The sequence below is a fragment of the Ailuropoda melanoleuca genome, chromosome 10 (assembly GCF_002007445.2).
Source record: "Ailuropoda melanoleuca isolate Jingjing chromosome 10, ASM200744v2, whole genome shotgun sequence".
NCBI classification, from domain to species: domain Eukaryota; kingdom Metazoa; phylum Chordata; class Mammalia; order Carnivora; family Ursidae; genus Ailuropoda; species Ailuropoda melanoleuca.
This window is the reverse complement of record NC_048227.1, coordinates 92,697,713-92,717,772: the sequence shown is the minus strand read 5'-3', so window position 1 is coordinate 92,717,772 and position 20,060 is coordinate 92,697,713. Positions and strand designations below refer to the sequence as shown.

Here is a 20,060-nt window from a genome sequence, read left to right as displayed (position 1 = left end):
TTTTTTTTAAAAGTTGCCTGAAAGAAACACTGCAGATATAAGATATAACACAGAATTATCTTCCATGACGGTAAAGATTACAGGGTCCAAGTCAGGACAAAGAAGCAAAAATATTACATTTAACAGGAAAAGTTACCATCTTGTCACAAGCGTCTATTCTTGTTTTAAGGGCACCGACCAAAGCCAGGTGCAGACAGGAGGTTTTTGTTTTGTTTTGTTTTACACTGTTTTATTCTGGAATATATTGTATTTTTGTACCTTGCTTCTTTATGACTTTCACCCTGTATCAGAAATTATTTTAAAAGAAGAAAACCCATCTTGGTGGACCTGTCCTTTTCCTTTCTCTATGCTCATTTCCAGATATTTACTTAGAGTTCACTGACAATAAGCAGCTGAAACCAGTAACTCTTGCAGAATCCTTAGTCTACACCAACTGAATTACAAAATACACTCTTACCCACCTACACACACACACACACACACCCTGTGCAAGGAAAATGACATCATGCCCCACAACACAGACACAACACGATCACCCACTCGACTTTCACCAGGATGGACCTTCTCAGAAATTCTGATCCGGGCAGAAGGAAGGAAACTCACTTTCTCTCCACTTCTGGGGTTGACACGGCGCTACAGAAGCCCAGCGACTCCTAGGAGAAAGAGGCACAGCGTGAGCGCAGCTGGAGTGGCAGGCTTCATCTGATTTGTACAGAATATCACTTAAAAAAAAAAAAAAGCAGAAGCAAAAATAGATGATTAAAGTCATTGTGCTTACTTCGATCTGGGACCGCAGCTGAAGTGACGTGGGGCTAGCATCAGGTTTCTCCTAAAAGAGAACAGATGCGGGTTTAATGAGACTTCCCAACGTGGCATACACCAGAAAGACACATAGATATGTAAGCAGAGAGGGGGGGATTTGGGAAACACTAGGATACAGTGGGAGGAGATGGTGAAGATAAATAGAGTTTCTGGAAAAACTGAAGTGCTTTTAAAATGAAAACTCTAGTCTTAAAATTGAACTGCTTCCCAAACTTCACCACTTGGCACTGCTGACAATTTTACCGCAGCAGAAAAAAGCACAGTCCAGCTGAAGGGCACGGACAGTTAATGGTGAAATAACCCTCTGGATGTGGTCAGACCATCACTGGGACACAGAGTTTATAGGGATCCAGTTGTGTTCTTTTTCAATAATGTTGGAGTACCAACTGATTTTAAAGTTCTAAATGTACACAGAGAATTTCATAACATAGGGCTACTTGTAAGTATCTTTAGGAAGGTGGAAAGTTCGCTGGACATTATCATGTAGCCCTAGAAATCACCATGCCCCTATCACACAAATGAACTGGCTTCGCTGAAAATGTAAAAAACAACTCTCAGCACCCAGTTAATAGATGAAATAAATGCATGAAATTATCAAAAATCATCAAATCATAAGGAAAGGAATCATTTTAGAGATAAAATCATTTTATAGTTTACAGTTCCCCTTTGGTTAAAAAGAGAGAGAGAGAGACCAGTGACCCATGATGAAAATAATATATTGAAATAAGCCCTGGCAGCAAAATAGGAAACTTGCACTATTAGAAGTGTTAGAATATACTACGGGAAAGTAAGAGCTGCACTAGTGAACACAGCACACAGTATGACACTGATATTTTTCACAAGTAGGAATAATTCTAAATCCAAATAGATGCTAAAGTAGATACCCTCATCGAATGTGGTACACAATCCAGGGTGGCCCCCAGCTGATGATGTCATAAGCAGCCCAACAGGCAGTTTCAGAGGAAGGAGGAATATCACTAACAAGTCTGAAATATCAGGTTCATTACGAGCTTTCCAATAATCCTTTTGGGTTCTTAATGACTGTTACATTCTTCAGGTCTACACATGCAGCATATGAACATGGCTTTGCTAGTCTCCGCTGACATTCAGGACATGGAAGCAGACAGATCATCTCAAATTCGGAATTCTCATTGCATCTAACTGTTCAATTTATTAAGGTTGCCTATTTCTCATTACTAGCACGATTATAAAACTAGGCCAGTATTTTAAAAACGTAGCAATGAAACATTAAAATGAGTATAACTCAGAGTACATTTATAAACGTAAATAAGTAAAAGGAATCCAGTACATGAATCGACTATAAGATGAATGTGCTGGGTGACTAATCTGAGAACAGGATGATTGTGGACAAGTAGACTGAAAGAGAAAAGTACTTTAATGGATGAGAAACTCACTCACCCCTAGTCCCAGGGCCTTATTTGTTATGAAAAAATACCACAGTGGTGTAAAGCCTCATAGAACTTCTCTTTGCTTAACATCCTCCTGGTTTTTATTGCCACTTTGTTCATAATGGACAAATTTAGATTTCTGTCCCACACTTGATACACCATTTTTACAGAGCAACATACGGAACTGTGTGTTACATTCCAAGTCCAATTGGTAGGACATCAGACTCCGGTGTAATCAACACGGGAGATACATTTCTGGGAGGTTCTTCGTACTCAGAGACCAGTCATGATGCCCTGATACCTAACCTTTTAGCATCACATAGAGAAATTTACAAACTTAAATGGCAGGAAGTAAGCAAAGGTATAGTCTGCAGTTTTTCATACTAAATCTTCCTGCTCAAAGTCAGGGTGGGAACTTCAGAAAGATGACAAGACTCCATTACTTCCTCTGAAATTTTCTCTGAAACAGCCCCTATAACACCCAACTCTAGCCCATGTCCTTCCATAACCACCAATGAAAAAAATAACTGATTAGCTCTCCTCCCTCCTCCATTCTTAACTATTCTTCAAGCTCTAAGTCTCTACTTCACTAGGTAGTAGTCCACGATAGGAAATTACCTGCTTTTATTGCGCATTTTTATCTGCACTTATAATAAATTTTATTTATGGAGTGTATCATTTGTGACTCCATATCATAAACATAACATTTATGGTACATTATGCAAAATGTGCCTTTTCCCTGCATACAAAGCAGGTGCTTGTTAACAACCACATTGAATGTTTGACGACCAGGAAGTAACATGCTAAACAATTCATCTTCACATGTTAGTCTGTTACTAATAACAGACTGTGTTTTGGGGACTTTTTAGGAAATTGGTTGGGGGTATAGTTTGACATATAATGTACTAAAATTTGTTCCTTTAACCATCAAACTGAAGAAATGCAACACTGCAAGTAAGAGTTAAAGTTAGCAGGTGTCTGCTAAATGCCTGGATAAAATGCCCATGTGTATGAATAAAGTCCTGGTAGATGTATCATACACCTGAAGAAATGCTGGATACTTTTATTCTGTTTATCACTGAAAAATATTAGATTTTTTTTTGAAGATACAATGTGAAGTGAAAAGTACAATGGAATCAGACAGAAGAAGCACTAAGAGTGCAGTAATAAGAAGTGTAGCTTACACAGTAAAGAAGCAGGGATTCAAGTCAAAATGGGCAGAGAAAGGCTCCTTGACGTTCCCCTCCCCTGTCTATAGATGAGGCTGCCCTCTTCTTTGCTCCCAATTCAACCAGTGGAAGTGGGCGGAGGTGGGAGGCCATGGCTCTAGACAGAGTTCCAGCAGGACAAGGAAGTTCTGATGAAGGGGGAAAGGAAAGTAAGAACTGACACACCTGACTGCCCAGTTGCAAATGCCTTTATCTGCGGAAAAACTGATGGTCTACAATCTAACTCCTGATTTGGAAGTCACTGTGCTAATGGAAATAGTAAAAACTGAATAATCAGAACACAGTCACTGAGTAAACGTGTGTCTTTTGGACATGTTATAGAAAGAGACTGATCACTGAGAAATGAGATTCTCCTCAATAATACATGCTAACTGATGGAGTTACTACTGCTGTGTAACAAATCATCCCAAAATTAGTTGCATAAACCAACAAGCATTTTTTTCCCATTCACAGATTCAGTGGGTAAGAATTCAGAAAGGGGAAAGCAGAAAAGGCTTTTCTCTGCCCCATGGTGTCTGGGGCCTTGGCTGGTAAGGTTCAAAGGGTGACCAGATGGTTGGAGTTGTAATCATTAGGAAGCTTGCTAGCTCTCATGTTTGGAGGCTGATGCTGGCTAATGGCTAGAACCCAAGCAGAGGCCATCTGCTGGAACATCTGTACAGGGGTGCTACCTGCAGCTGCTTGTCTTCCCCATAGCACAATGTTGGGTTTCAAGAGAAACCAGACACATACCAAGAGAGCCAGGCAGAAATTATATTACCTTTTATAACCTAGACTCATGCATTATCACTTCTGCTGGAGTTACAAGGTCTCCCAGATGCACAAGAGTACATACACAGCCCTCATCTCTCAGTGGGTGGAGTAGCAAAGTCACATGGTAAGAAAGCTCTGGGTTGGGAGATACCATTAGGGCCCACTTTGGAGATTAGGCTGCCATATTGACTGCCAAGAAGCTCACCTAAGTTTTCTTTTCTTTTTTTTTTAAAGATTTTATTTATTTATTAGACAGACAGCCAGTGAGAGAGGGAACACAAGCAGGGGGAGTGGGAGAGGAAGAAGCAGGCTCATAGCGGAGGAGCCTGATGTGGGGCTCGATCCCACAACGCTGGGATCACGCCCTGAGCCGAAGGCAGACACTTAACGACTGAGCCACCCAGGCGCTCCTCACCTAAGTTTTCTAAATGAGGAATCAGAGGAGACTATTTATTCATGACAATGTCCATTAGGATTCTTTTGTGATTTTTAGAATTTACTCAAGCAGCACATCTTGGCAATATATTTCAACCCGAACCTATCACTTGAAGGTTGGAATATCAAAATGTTTTAGGCTACAATTATGATCTCTCTTGTTTCAACTTTATCATCATAGAAAATCTCAAATATGCAAAAGTAAAGAGAATGGTACAATGGTACAAATTCTCATTGCCCAGCTTTAATAGTTATCTACTCATGGTCAATTTTGTTTCATCTATACCTTCACACATGCTTTGGCTCCACCCCATTTTAATATGAAGAAAACCCCGGATACCATATCATGAAATATCAAAATTTTTAACGTTAAAATGTAGTGATCAGGGGGCGCCTGGGTGGCACAGCAGTTAAGCGTCTGCCTTCGGCTCAGGGCGTGATCCCGGCGTTATGGGNTATCATAGAAAATCTCAAATATGCAAAAGTAAAAAGAATGGTACAATGGTACAAATTCTCATTGCCCAGCTTTAATAGTTATCTACTCATGGTCAATTTTGTTTCATCTATACCTTCACACATGCTTTGGCTCCACCCCATTTTAATATGAAGAAAACCCCGGATACCATATCATGAAATATCAAAATTTTTAACGTTAAAATGTAGTGATCAGGGGGCGCCTGGGTGGCACAGCAGTTAAGCGTCTGCCTTCGGCTCAGGGCGTGATCCCGGCGTTATGGGATCGAGCCCCACATCAGGCTNCAGAAAAAAATCACATTCAACAAATTTATATAATCTACTTAAATGTTACAAAGAAACATGAAGAAACGCATTCAAAATTGAACACAACCAAAAGGTTCATTAGAACAGTACTCACTTCTGTGTCCCAAGTATAAACATATCCCTAGTACTTTTTGCGTATGATATGCTCATTGACTTCACACTTCACTGAGTATCTAAGCAGTATTTAGGGAGCTACAACTCCACAATTTGGTCCATGTTCCCTATGAGAATCCAGAGAGCCATACAACACTGATAGTTAAACAAGAACCTGTAACTGTAAGTTAGGGTATTATAATTTAGTTAACTTTTTAAAAAATAAAGTGAATGCATGGAATTTGATCTACAGATTAAAATGCTCATCATTAAGCCACATATGGATACCTCACTTAAGAATGACAAATATTGGGGCACCTAGGTGGCTCAGTCAGTTAAGCATCTGATTTGACATCAGCTCCGGTCTTGATCTCAGGGTCATGAGTTCAAACCCTGCATTGGCCTCCACACTAGGCATGGAGCCTACTTTAAATAAATAATTAATTAATTTTTAAAGAAATGTCAAATATCATTAAACATCACAAACATGTGGTGAGTTTGTACTGCAAATGCTTAAGGAGCTCTCCCTAGCTTAATGAAGTATTACAATGGAAACTAAACCAAATAATACATAAAGCTCAACATATGTTCATGTACACAGGCGTGCATGCAAAAGTCAGAGAGGATATACACTAAATGTTAACGGAAGTTACCTATGCTTACTTNGTTAATGGAAGTTACCTATGCTTACTTTTTTTTATGAGCATATAGTCTTGCATTACCTTCATTATTTTTTTCTAATACAAGATCAGCTTAAAAGTACAATCTTCAGATCTCACGTTTTAAAATTATCTACATGTACATGTTCATAAATGTATGAGGAAACATCTCTGGGACACCTGGGTGGTTCAGTCAGTTAAGCGTCTGCCTTTGGCTCAGGTCATGGTCCCAGGGTCCTGGAATCGAGTCCTGCATCCAGCTCCCTGCTCAGAAGGGAGCCTGCTTCTCCCTCTGCCTGCCGTTCCCCCTGCTTGTGTGCTCTCCTATTTCTCTCTCTCTTGACGAACAAATAAAATATTAAAAAAATAACATCTCAAAGTTTCCTTACACACCAATGGTTATGTCTACAAAAGCCACTTTTCCTCAATTTTCAACACATTTGTCAAAAATACATTGCTTTTGGGGCACCTGGGTGGCACGGTGGTTAAGCGTCTGCCTTCGGCTCAGGGCGTGATCCCGGCATTAGGGGATCCAGCCCCACGTCAGGCTCCTCTGCTATGAGCTTGCTTCTTCCTCTCCCTCTCCCCCTGCTTGTGTTCCCTCTCNTTTGTCAAAAATACATTGCTTTTGGGGCACCTGGGTGGCACGGCGGTTAAGCGTTTGCCTTCGGCTCAGGGCGTGATCCCGGCGTTATGGGATCCAGCCCCACGTCAGGCTCCTCTGCTATGAGCTTGCTTCTTCCTCTCCCTCTCCCCCTGCTTATGTTCCCTCTCTCGCTGGCTGTCTCTATCTCTGTCAAATAAATAAATAAAATCTTTTAAAAAAAATACACTGCTTTTAGATATTTCTAAAAAATATAATAAAAGTCTCAAAAAATTAAAACTGGTAACAATTGTAGTTGTATCCCAACAACTACACAAAGATACTTCTTTAGAAATATNTACACTGCTTTTAGATATTTCTAAAAAATATAATAAAAGTTTCAAAAAATTAAAACTGGTAACAATTGTAGTTGTATCCCAACAACTACACAAAGATACTTCTTTAGAAATATTGATAGGTCATGCTCTATATTAAGATAATTTCTTAACATATTAAAATTTTTAGTAATGAGTATCATAGAAAACTATGCCTGAATTTTCTGATTAATAGTGAAGGTCCACAATGATTTTACAAATCATCTCACATTCATATTTGGACTGAAAGAGACAAAACTGTAGTTCCATATAGTTGTTTTTTTTTAAAAGGAATCAGATGACAAAAATTACTGGGTGGAGGGAAACCTCAGATTCACTTCTTGTCAACGTGGGACAATTTTGGAAATAGTAATTCTCTCAAAGTTTATTATGTCTAACAAAGAAGCAAAAAAAGAACAAATTTTCCAGATGAAATCAAGAGTGCCAAAACCAAAACACATGAACACACATGTACTTACACCTGCTCGTTTGTGTGTGTGTGTGCACGCATGCATGCACAAGCATGTCTACAGTCACACTAACAGGGCCTGGGTCAAATATAAAACTACGGCTCTGGCAGGCGGTGTAATACACCAGAGTCAAAAACCCACTTTGGGCAGAATAAGGTCCTGGAAAACAAATATCACGCCTTCGTCCACACTCCAACTTTGTTTCCACCTTCTTGTGGAAATCCACACTGCTCCTTCCCTTCATGCTGCCAGTGCTCGAAGCCAAATGAACTTTACAGCTGGAAAAGCAGGTGGGATAAATCCCTCTCTTATTCCAAAAGCAGAGAGGAAAACCATCAGGCGCCTATCAGCTCAGCTCAGCGCCAAGCTCGCCTCCTCCACACGGGGCACAGGAAGGAGGAGGTGGAAAGGCGAGAGGACCGCATGCCTGGCAACACTCAGCCTACGATTAAAGTACACATCCCATCACTGATGTGCTCAATTAATGGAGGGAACAGGCTCTAAATGGCTGGGGAAAGCTGCTGTCTGTGATGGATTTTATAACTCATTTGGTATTATCACTTTACCAGAAGACTATGAAGTTGTGGTGTCTCCCAACTGGCAAAGCATGCTCCCCTGTCCGACGACACCTCCATTCTGGCAAGCAGCGGGGCATGTGTTCATTTCACCAGGAAGTAAACCTCAACACTGTCTTCAGAGTTTCCTCGCTCCCCAATAATCAGTGACCAGGGGCTGCTGCTTCCCTGCTGACCAGATTTCTTGTGTCCAGCCATCTGATTCCATTCTCACAGACATCAGCTTCTCTGCGGTCCTTCACCTCCCAGATGCCTGCCCACCCCGGTAGAGTGGAGTAGAACGTACTGAGTGGGAGCTGGGAGGACTGAGTTCCAATCTTGCCTCCACTAGAGTAAGACCTTTAGAACTCAGTTTTGTTTTACTTTGGTGGGTTTTGCAATGGAAATGAAAAGAAATGGACCATTTGGTGATCTTCAGGTTCCTCTTAGACTTTCAGTCCCTACTTAGATGAAGCGCTGTCCAATCTAATCACTACTGACAAATATGTCTTTTTAAAACAGTCCTCTGTCCTTGCTTTCTCAAGTGTGATTCATGCATTATGAGCATTAGAATCCCTGGAAGCTTCTTTGAAAGGCAGTCTCTGGCCTCACCCCAGACCAGAATCAAGATCTGCATTTTACCAAGATCTCCAGGTGTTCTGTATGCTCATTTCAGTGTGAGAAGCTCATTGCTTTGTTCTCTGTATCATCTCTCTGTTCCAGAATCTTTCCAAAATTCTGGAAATACAATACTGACAGGATAAAAACCCACATTTCTGAAAAAGAGGCCCTTCTGCCAATTGGCCTGATGGACACCCTCTTCTTAGAGAGCGGGTGCTGGGTCCCCTTCGTGCATTCCGTTCCTGAGTTTCACTTTTGCTCACAGCACCTTGGATGTCCTCCTTCTTCCATTACACCTTCTCTGCCCGACTAAGCCTGAGTTCAGTCATAACGGGAACGAGCTACATGGCTTACTTACTAGGCGTATCTACGTGTAACAACACTTCTCTCGTATCTGTATCTTACTCCCTCACCTAGACTACAAATGCTTTCTTAACAGGAATTCATTGTATCCCCCCCACACACACGGTCCAACAAAAACTGTTGGGTACTTATTGCCAGGTTCCATTTGAAGAGGCAGCAGCGATGCGGACACAGGTTCCTCCTGCCAAGGAGGACACAGGCTCCGCATGAGGGAAGGGCTTGATGGGCATCTATCCATTTCACTTCTTTAAAATGGATTACTTTGCCAGTAATTCTGACTCTTCGATTAATTTCTGTTTGCATCTTCACTGTCTAGGACATGTATTTCATGCTTTGATTTTAGATTTACTCTGGGGCTGCAGAGTTACATCGGTAAGTAAAAGTAACTGGGAAAGTGTTTTCAAAACGATCTACCACTTAGATCTGTAAGAACTTAAAAAGAAAATGTTGGGGTGTTCAGCCACTTTTAGAATAAAATCTGCATTGGCCTGTGAGTTCTAGCTCCAGTCCTGTACCTTTTCACATTTTAATCACTGGTTTCACCCAATCATTCATACGTGAAACAGGAAATGTCAGCCATTTTTCAGGCACCCATAAGCTAATGGCCTGGCCTATGAAATTGATCCTAATGAGTAAAAGTGAATGGAAAAGTATTCTCTCCCCCCACATCAATGAAGAAAAGTTTCTAAGGAAAAAAGTTTTCACAGATGAATGCTAGTCCACTAACTTCAACCTTAAAACCCATCCATAGCGAACAGGTCAGTAAATTTTGAGAAACACTGATAAGAAGAAACCAAAGGTGGCAATTTCCACTTGGCCATTAATACTCTGTGGTAAAACTATTAAATTTTACTACTGTATTACTCTACATTATGCAAGTATTCATTACATATTTATTTAAACCACACCATTAAAAACAAAGATTTAAGATGGCTTACAAAACTTGATTTCAACATCACATAAGAGGAAGTTAACTAACAAAATGATACAAAGTGGGGGAAATCAAGATTATATAGTAAAACTAGTCCAGGAATTAGGTTAGTTAAGAAATGCAGATGATGGGATTCAACACTAGAGACAGACCACACATTATCCTGACATTTAAAGCAAAGAAGAAAATACGATCAGTTACGAGATTGACATCATCCATACTTTATGTTTTGAGGTATTCACGAGACACATGGCTTGTCCTGAGAGAGAATATCGCCTCTGGCTTCTGGCAGAGAGGACAGCATATCACAGTGACCAACAGCAGGAGCAACGTCCCTGCAGAATTCCTTTTGCCCCAACAAGGCTTCCACCTTTAATGCTCAAGGTGGTCCTGGGATTCCCTTCTGAAAACCGAGGGAGCTTACAAATCCCGAAGCGAACACTCCCCTGCCTAACTGAAAGGAGTCATGGGAAAGCCCAGGGCAGGAGCAGAACTCAGTCTGAGGAGACAGCAGGGTGAGTTCTACCATCTCGAAGAACAACTGTGGTAACACACAGGGCAGTCAGTAAAAGTTAGACGAACTGGTTAAATTCAGAAAGAATTTGAATCTAAGAGCGTTCAGAGTGGCGCTCTTGAGTCCCACTTCAAACAAGGTAGTATGCTTCTTTTAACTTTTAAGCTGTCTTAGGAAACAATGTATTACATCTTTTAGGCTACAACTTTAACACTATTGAGTACATACCACCTACCAAGCATCCTGCCTAGAGACAGGAATCAAACCACAACACGTCATTCCAAAAGACGAGTCATGTTTCAAGAATCTATCTTCTACTAGGAACAAAAACTAACACAGAGTGTCATGTCATCTAAATTTAAGTATGAAAAGGCACAGTGTCAGTAAAGGCACTTTAATTATCCTTCAAAAAAGAATCTAACAAGTTGTGTAATTCAGTTGTTCATTTTACTAGCAGAACTTGGCTTATGGACACTAACAAATGGGCCCTGCGTACGTATCTCAGGGGTGGATACCACGACAATGGGCCACTCTGGATGGCATCACCACCCACGAGTCCATGCAACCTCACTGCTGTGACAACAGCGTGGAGTGAGCCACACTCACCAAACGGTCTTCTGAGTACAACTGGTCGCTGACTGGGAGTGACTGGCATGACACAGAAGTTAACAGACGCAACTAAATGGGAGCACTTATTTTCACTTTCTTTCTGTTTCTCCCGAATTCTTGCATCTAATCATTCTTTAATTTTACAACTATTTAATGAATACATACTATGTGCTAAGCACTGTTCTAGTCAAGGATAAAACAATGAAAAGGAGAGTCCCTGCCCTCATGGAGCTTAAATTCTAGTGATGTCTAAAGTTCCTTGTGGGAATCATTTGCACTCAACATCTAAATCAGAGGTCCTAGAACATTCCTTCTTTCTGGCACCCGGCGAACAACATCTGACTAGCTGTGCTCAGCTCTGGATGCCACATTTTCTGGGAGATGACGAAAACCAGGAGAACTTTCACTAGAATGGTGTCTGGAAAGGGATCTGATAAACAGGATCAGTTGGAAGAACCAGGGCTGTTGGAAGAAGAGAAGGAAAATGCAAACACAGGAAGGGCTTCCGAGGCACGGAGGGCAGATGGCTGCCCAGGGCCGTTTCCCATGGGGGCACAGGGACAAGTGGAACAGCCTGTCTACGGGGGCCACCGGGGAGAATAGAGGGTGGAAAAACATTACGGTTGTAAATAACATATAAGAATTAGCAAGAAAATTAAACCAGAGTATTTGTGAAAATATTAAATATTGAATTAGAAAACTTCCAAATAAAATCTTTTTAATTTAAAAAAAAAAGAACCTTATGCTTCCTTACTCGAAAATAACTTTTTTAAAAATTAGGTTATATACTTGAAATGACTATAAACTATATTAGCTAGAAACTTTTAACGATGAGCTTTTAATGCTGTGGTTGGTGATTACTAACAAGGAATTTTACTCACACAACAAAGTGATAAAAATTGTCTTAGCAGGGCGCCTGGGTGGCTCAGTCAGTGAAGCGTCCGTCTGCCTTCGGCTCAGGTCATGATCCCAGGGTCCTGGGATCGAATTCTGTATTGGGATCCCTGCTTGGAGGGAGCCTACTTCTCCCTCTCCTCCCCACTCATGCTCTCTCTCACTCTCTCTCTCTCCCAAATAAATAAAATCTTTTAAAAATTGTCTTAGCTATTTTTATAACCACTGAAATACAGCAATTCCTATTTTGAACATATAACAGCACTTTATCTGATTAATATCATAGTGAAATTTCTTATGAAAATGTAACAGACTTCAAATTCACTTGAAATTTTTCCTATTAGGTATTACAAAATACTGACCAAGTTCTAATGTGCAGCCTTGCGTAGCCAATGCCATCCTGAAGCCAACTTGGCTATACTGGACCAGAGGGTCCCTGTGCCCTACCACATCTGAACCTTAAACCAAACTCTTCTGACAGCTCCAAGGCCCCTTGAACGTGATGTGCAGCAGCAGAGAACCTGGGCAGCTGGCTGCTAGGGCACACACCACCACTGAGCTCAACGCCCGAAGGACTCGAATATTAAGATCCCATCTGGGATCATGCGCTCCAGTAGAACTTGAACAGCCGTTCCACACCTCGTACACTGCAATCACCTGGAGGCTGATTCAATACAGATTGCTGGCCTCCTCCCCAGTTTTAGATTCAGTCCTTCTGGAGCAGGCCCACTAATTTACATTGCTACCAAGTTTCCAAGGAATGCTGAAGCCCTTTCAGAATTTCTGCCCCCCCCCAACAAGGCTGCTCAGAGGGGCCTCTAAGCTGGGGTCCGGTGATCTATCTGATGGTTGAAGTGACAGATGTCTGGAGTCACACCTAAACCTGGTGTGACTCGTCTTCAGTGCTCTAGGAAGGGATAACCAAGATGAATGATTTTAAAGTACAAAGAAAGTGATGGGTTTAACATTAAAAAAAAAAAAAGGCAATAAAGCTAGGTGACCAACAAGAGAACAAATTATTTACAATATGTAAAATCCATATTGTTGTTGCTTGAACAGGACCATGGGACCATGTGAGGCTGGGACGGGGGTTCTTTCAGAAACTGGCTCAGACCTCTGTCCGATTATAGTGATGCTAGTATTTGTTCTGGAGTGTAACTATTGGAAGTCAAGTAAGCTGCTGTGGGATCATTTACATTTTACATTATATTTTTATGGGAAAATGAACTACAAGTCCTAACTCAATGACTCAAATGTTTTGGAATGGATAATCTTCAAAAGCTGGTGACAGCCCATAACTGAACAAATATTCATGTATTCATTTATTCGACCAATATTTCCTAAGTGTCAACTCTGTACTTAGCTGACATGCTAGGTACCAAGAGTATAAAGAATAGGCACTGGGGCACCTGGGTGGCTCAGTCGTTAAGCGTCTGCCTTCGGCTCAGGGCATGATCCCGGAGTCCTGGGATCGAGCCCCGCATCGGGCTCCTCCGCTGGGAGCCTGCTTCTTCCTCTCCCACTCCCCCTGCTTATGTTCCCTCTCTCGCTGGCTGTCTCTCTCTGTCAAATAAATAAAATCTTAAAAAAAAAAAAAAAAGAATAGGCACCGACCTTCCAGAATATAGCCAAGTAAGAAAAACACATAACTGAGAATATAAAAAACCAAAAGTTTCCATATTATCATATAAATAACATCTGAACTGATTAGTAAGCAGACTGGGTGTCTGAATATGGATTTTACCAAAAAAAAAAAAATGTAGCGTGATCAAACTGGAGACGTCAAATTTAAATGAATCCTCTAACAGACTGCCTCACATTTTGTCATGATTTAGAACATTATTACTGTCTTTGCAGCTATTAAATCAAAAGGCTCTAACACGACATTGAACTATCCTTTTTCACTCTTTGAATTGTATTTTCAAACCATCTTTATAAGTTTTATAACCATCCTGAAAAGCCTCAGAATCAAAGACAATCCAGTGCATTCTAAAATCATGAGCCACAAATTTGTACTTGTAAAGTAAATGAGCTTTTGGAATTATTAGTGTTACCTAATGACGTAGACATCTAAAAACACAGGGATGGAGGTCACAGTATTTGAGAAAGGATAAAGTACAAATTGGAATATCAGAAAAGTCGAGACAAATACCAAATTCTAGCCCTGGGAAAACTTTTTTATCACTGTATTATAAATGCTGGGAAAATCAGGTTTATAATGGAAACAGGCAGACCAAGTCTCAGTGTAATATACATAAATGATATGTTTGTTCCTGTATAGTGATTTTCCTCCCTTTTGAGCATTAATCTTTGAATGACTTACTCCATAAATTATTGAACTTAGTTCAAAAGCAAATGAAATTTAAAATACCGATTTATTGAATGGCCAAAGTGCCATGTTGAAATGACTGTGATTTATCTGTTTCTTTAATTGAGACTGTAGCAAACATATTCATTGCTCAAAGTTATTACCTGATTGCATAGTTTACTCTGTTTTAAACATAAATCTGTCTCCCTGTTCAGAACAGCAGCTGTTTGCCAGGATTTCATTCTTTCACCCACAACTAAGAGACCCAACTTTCTACAACCTGAAAATATATTTATACGTACATGGAGCTTAGATACATGTAGATAAATGGCACTCATTTTTTTGGAAAATAATTAAATCCATATGCACCATGACTACTACAGTGGAGGATAAGCTGGGATACCATTTAGCCAATACAGAGTTTACTACTCCCCATGCACACATGCCTACTTGCATCCTGCATGGCACTAAAGACAGCTTTGTCTGTAGAGCTGATGTGTTTCTTGGGCATTATTGCTTGTAGGTACTGCTACCATAGCATCTGAGCCACTGCTTCTGTGGCTAGGAAGGGAGATTCTGGCTTAAAATCCAACATCTCACTCATATCAAGAGGAGGGCTTCCCCTTCATGTCCCTTCCCATAATTTGGAGAAGTTGGAAACAGTACATATTCTCCAACAAGGGAAAAAGATGCCACATACATAATAATGGACAAAATGGCTCAATATATAAAGAGTACTGATAAATAAATAAGAAAAACTTTTTAGATCAGAAAAAATGGGCAAATAACTTTTAAGAGCTGAGTCACAGAAACATATATGTGTATTCTTAAAAATGATCAAAGAAATACAATTTAAAACACTATGAAACTACTTTTCACCAACTGAACTGGTAGTTTTCTTTCTCCTGATAATAAACACCAGGAAGCATAAATTTTAAAAAAGGAGCACAGTTGTGCTACTAGTAGAAGTGCAAATTATANAATATGTGTATTCTTAGAAATGATCAAAGAAATACAATTTAAAGCACTATGAAACTACTTTTCACCAACTGAACTGGTAGTTTTCTTTCTCCTAATAATAAACACCAGGAAGCATAAATTTTAAAAAAGGAGCACAGTTGTGCTACTAGTAGAAGTGCAAATTATATAATATTTTCAGATGATAATTTAACAGTGCTTCTGGAGTCCTTAAAATGTTCCTACTTTTCAACCTGCTACGCTCATAGCTAATAATCTACCCTATGGAAATAAGTTATGATAATGAAGATGTACATTTAAAGATGTTCATGGTCACCTACTTTTAGAATAACAAAAAAGTGAAAAACATCTAAATAGCTCAAATTGGGGGATAAATAAATTATAGTACATTCACAAGATAAAAAGGTATGTACTCACTAAAAATCACAATACTAAAGAACAGTTAAGAAGGGAAAAGCGTTCCTTACAGAAGGTTGAGGAATATAATCAGGCATGCTGCGCATATAGCTTGATCCTAGTATTTGGGTATATAAGTGTACATATATGGCATGTAAACCCCACTGGAGCAGGACATTTTGTATGTCTTGTTCACTGGTGTATCCCCAGAACACAGCACAGTACCTGGCACTTACAGGGTACTCAATATCTGTTGAATGAATATATACGTACAGACAAAAGTCTGGGAAGAAATAAGCCAAAATGTGGTTATATCCGAGGTGGGGGTGGGCGGTTTATGCATAATCTTTCTTTTTCAGGGCTTCATGTATTTTTTTATTTCTCTACAATTTGTGTGCACTTTCACAATCAGAAAGCAAAACAAAAATGTTTCTATTTAAAATGTATTTTTTTCTAAAGTTATTCCTTCTACAGACCTAGAGTCAGACTTGGTTCAAACTTTATACATATACAGAGCACATTATCAAGATTCCATACCATAATGGGGATGCAGAATATCCAGGGCCTAGAAGATCTCTATGGGCTTTTTAAAAACGATTTATTCATTTGAGAGAGAGAGAGAGAACACGAGCGTGAGGGGGCGGGGCAGAGGGAGAGGGGAGGAGAATCTCCAGCAGACCCCACACTCAGTGTGGGCCCCACACAGGGCTGGACCCCAGGACCCCAGGATGATGGTGTGAGCTGAAACCAATAGCTGGATGCTTAATCGACAACGCCACTCAGGTGCCCTGTATGGATTTTTTTCAAATCACACATGGTGACCAATTTCTTTCCTACTAACAGACCTTTGTGGAGCATTTGCCATTTAAAGCTACATTATTCTTCATAGTACTTTATTGTTTTAAACTGAATTATACTACTGAAGTTTCAAAAATGTCAAGAATTTAGAATTTTCCTCACAGAAATTTTGCTTTACTTTCCCTTTTTCTTAAACTGCCCCTTCAAATTCTCCTTTTTTGTTGCACGAAAAGAATTGGAAGTCTCTTCTTGTCATCTGTTAACTAGCCTCAATCACATGAACATCATCAGGTTGCTCATGAGAAAATGGCTACTTAATATAAGATTATGCATGTTATACGCACAAAAAATGTGCATGTTCACAAATATAAGCCAATTTTCCCCTAGCAGATAACAATTTTTCCTGAGGAAAAGCAAACAAATAAAAACTTCAGGAGAGTGCAAACAGGAAACATCAGGACCTGGTCTCAAAGGGCAGAAAACAGATGGATGGCCCTTTCCTAGCATCTGGAGCAGGACAAATAAAACCAGTGAGTCCAAATACGATGACCAATGGCCTGGGAAACTGTAGAGAAGGGCTGACTCTGTCCCTGACTATGCCACATCCCTCTAAAAAGGCTGCAATGAACCTAGAGCTAGACTTTTACCTTGAGAATCAACAGAGTAAGAGTCTTGCATGTTACAGTCAGAGCTCTTAAAAAGAAGATGCAATCTCAGTAATGATACGGTATCACCTCTAAGCTACCACACTTTTCCCATCAATTCCTAAAACAATACATGCAAATTGAAAGCACTAACATTTGACTTTTTTCATTCCATAAAATTCAACATCAAGAGAACCCAAGGATCAGAGTTTTGCCAACATAACCCCAAGCTAGAATAAGAAACTCTTAGTATCCTTGAACAAATTTTAAATGTTATTACATAAACATTTTGAAAGTTACTATGGAGTGTCTCTTTGAATATCCCAAATTTTAATCACCGACACATGAAAATGCCCATGAAAATGCTTAATATACCACAGAGAAAAAGGTGTTTGGAAATGGAGAGGATTCTTCAGTTCTTTGCNCCTTAAAAGCCCATGAAAATGCTTAATATACCACAGAGAAAAAGGTGTTTGGAAATGGAGAGGATTCTTCAGTTCTTTGCCACAAAGTCCTCACGGATTAATAAGCAAAGCCCTCAAATTTCACCCAAAACGTCAGAATGCTGGGAATGGGCGGTGCAGCACATAAGAATGGGAGAGAGGCAGGATGGGTAAGCACCAGGCCAGGCTCGATGCTGAAGAAAAGACCAGATGTGCTGAAATGGAAAGGGCTTTGCCATCATGTTTTGGAATCGAAGTCAATGAATATTTTAGAACTTCAGGAAAAGTAAAGATGTCCTCCTCTCCGAGGGCCTTCCCTGATCCCCTAAGACTTCAGGTGTTCCCACTAGAGCACTCAGCCACACTACACTGCAACTGTCTACACCCATCTACACGGACCACACGGGAGGTTTCTGCGAAGAGGTGGCTCCATCACAACCCAAGACCTAGCAAAGTGCCCAGCAGAGATTAATAACCCGATAACAAATATTTGCTGGATGAATAAATGAATGAAATGTGGCAGAGGAGACTGGAGTGGAGAGACCATGACACAGAAAGCCTAATACCTTGCACATAAAGGGAAATCAATACACATTTATTGACTGAATTAAAACTTCAGTTATGTTTTTAATCCCTGGGTTCTGACACTGTATAATTTGATCCACAAAGCAAAAGAAAGATAGTGTGTTGAGCAGTAAGGCAAAACAAAGACAGAAACCATGTTAAGTTCTATATATATCTCCTACCACACATGTCAAAGATTTTGTTAAGGATCAGAGGCTGCCATTTGTCCCTGTTTATCCTGAGTAGTCAACCAGGGGAAAAGTGAACAAAGTGGGTTGGGAATACATAAAAGTATAAACTTATTTTCCTAAAAATTCTCTCTGAAATCATCATATTTAAATGGTACATAGTTAAAAAATTGAACTGACCAACTAATTCAATTATCCACATCAAGGTAACATCAAATAGGGGCGCCTGGGTGGCACAGCGGTTAAGCGTCTGCCATCGGCTCAGGGCGTGATCCCGGCGTTCTGGGATCAAGCCCCACATCAGGCTCTTCCGCTATGAGCCTGCTTTCCTCTCCCACTCACTCCCCCTGCTTGTGTTTCCTCTCTCGCTGGCTGTCTCTATCTCTGTTGAATAAATAAATAAAATCTTTAAAGAAAAAAAAGGTAACATCAAATAACTACAGAAAGAACAGGAACAAATTTCTTGGGGTTACTTGGTCAATAAACCCCATTAACACCAAGTATTTACCAAGTGCTCACCAAGACCACGAGGCTAGTTCTCACCCTGCGTCCCATTTCCCATCCCTTCTGGAAGTCACTGGATCGCCACCTATAACTGGAGTACATGTTCTGGGGCCAATTCCTCCTTGAGGAGCAGGAACTTCTCTGGTACTTTCTGATTCACTGTCATCGTCATCAACACCATTATCCTCCTCATCACCCTCACTGCCATCGCTGCCGACGTTGACCAAGTGCTACGTGATGCCACATACCATTCTACGGCTCTTTACATATATTATTTCATTTCGTCTTCTCAAAAACCTCACAAGGCAGGACGTTTTACTATTTCCGTTTGACCAACAAGGGGACTGAGGCACAGAGATTAAGTATCTCGCCCAAGACCACATGCTAGAAGGTGCAGAGTCTCTCTGATTCCAGGATGCACACTCTTAATTGCTATGCTAACATCAACTGGCTCTTGGGTCAGTGCCCAGCGCTGCCGACCAGGCCACCTTTAGTTTCCTGAGCCCCCATACGCCTTCCCTACTCCTTTAGTTTCCTGAGCCCCCATACGCCTTCCCTACTCCTGAGTCTATACCCGTGTGTTTCTGCTTTGCTGTTGTCTTCCTTCTCAAAGCTTTGTTCTGACAACTGTACGATAATCCCAGTCTTCTCCCAAGACAGGGCTTCTGCCCCATCCATGCTCAGCCTGGTGACGGAGTCCCTTCCACCTGCTCACAGATCTAACGATAGATGCACATCCCCATTCGGGCTGCTCTCATCTTCCTGGGGCTGCCTCTACCCTCACCACTCTGCCCTGAGGACCCCCATCACCTGCTGCTTGCCCAGACTTCAACTTCCTACCAAAGACCTGCGCCCCTCCAGTCAGTCCAAACCACGAGGCCTCCCCCAAGTGGGCAGATCCACATTCAAGGACAAGTCTCTCCCTCCTGTTTCTGATCCTGCCATCAGTAACGGGCCTTGTCTGGCAAACATCTGAAGTAGCTACAGGTGGTACTGGACCCTGCTCCATAATTATCTACGTCCCAGAGAAGATACTGGGGTATCTAACTATTCCACTGGCAATTCAAGCAGACTCATTCCCTCTCAAGACAGCACAACCCCAAGACAACAAAGCCTCTGTTCTGAGCTGAGGGTGCATGCACAG

At 40.8% G+C, this 20,060-nt stretch overlaps 1 protein-coding gene across 4 annotated transcripts in view; it reads right to left on the bottom strand.

Moving 5' to 3' along the window:
• The window catches only part of SASH1 (SAM and SH3 domain containing 1), a 242,493-nt gene that overhangs the window by 100,691 nt on the left and 121,742 nt on the right, over positions 1-20,060 (bottom strand). For all 4 annotated transcript variants that reach the window (XM_034669264.1, XM_034669262.1, XM_034669263.1 and 1 more), the window contains exons 3-4: positions 779-829; positions 604-653 (exon numbers count right to left, since the gene is read on the bottom strand). In XM_034669264.1, the coding sequence (XP_034525155.1) occupies positions 604-653; positions 779-829 (101 nt within the window). The remainder of the gene's footprint in view (positions 1-603; positions 654-778; positions 830-20,060) is intronic.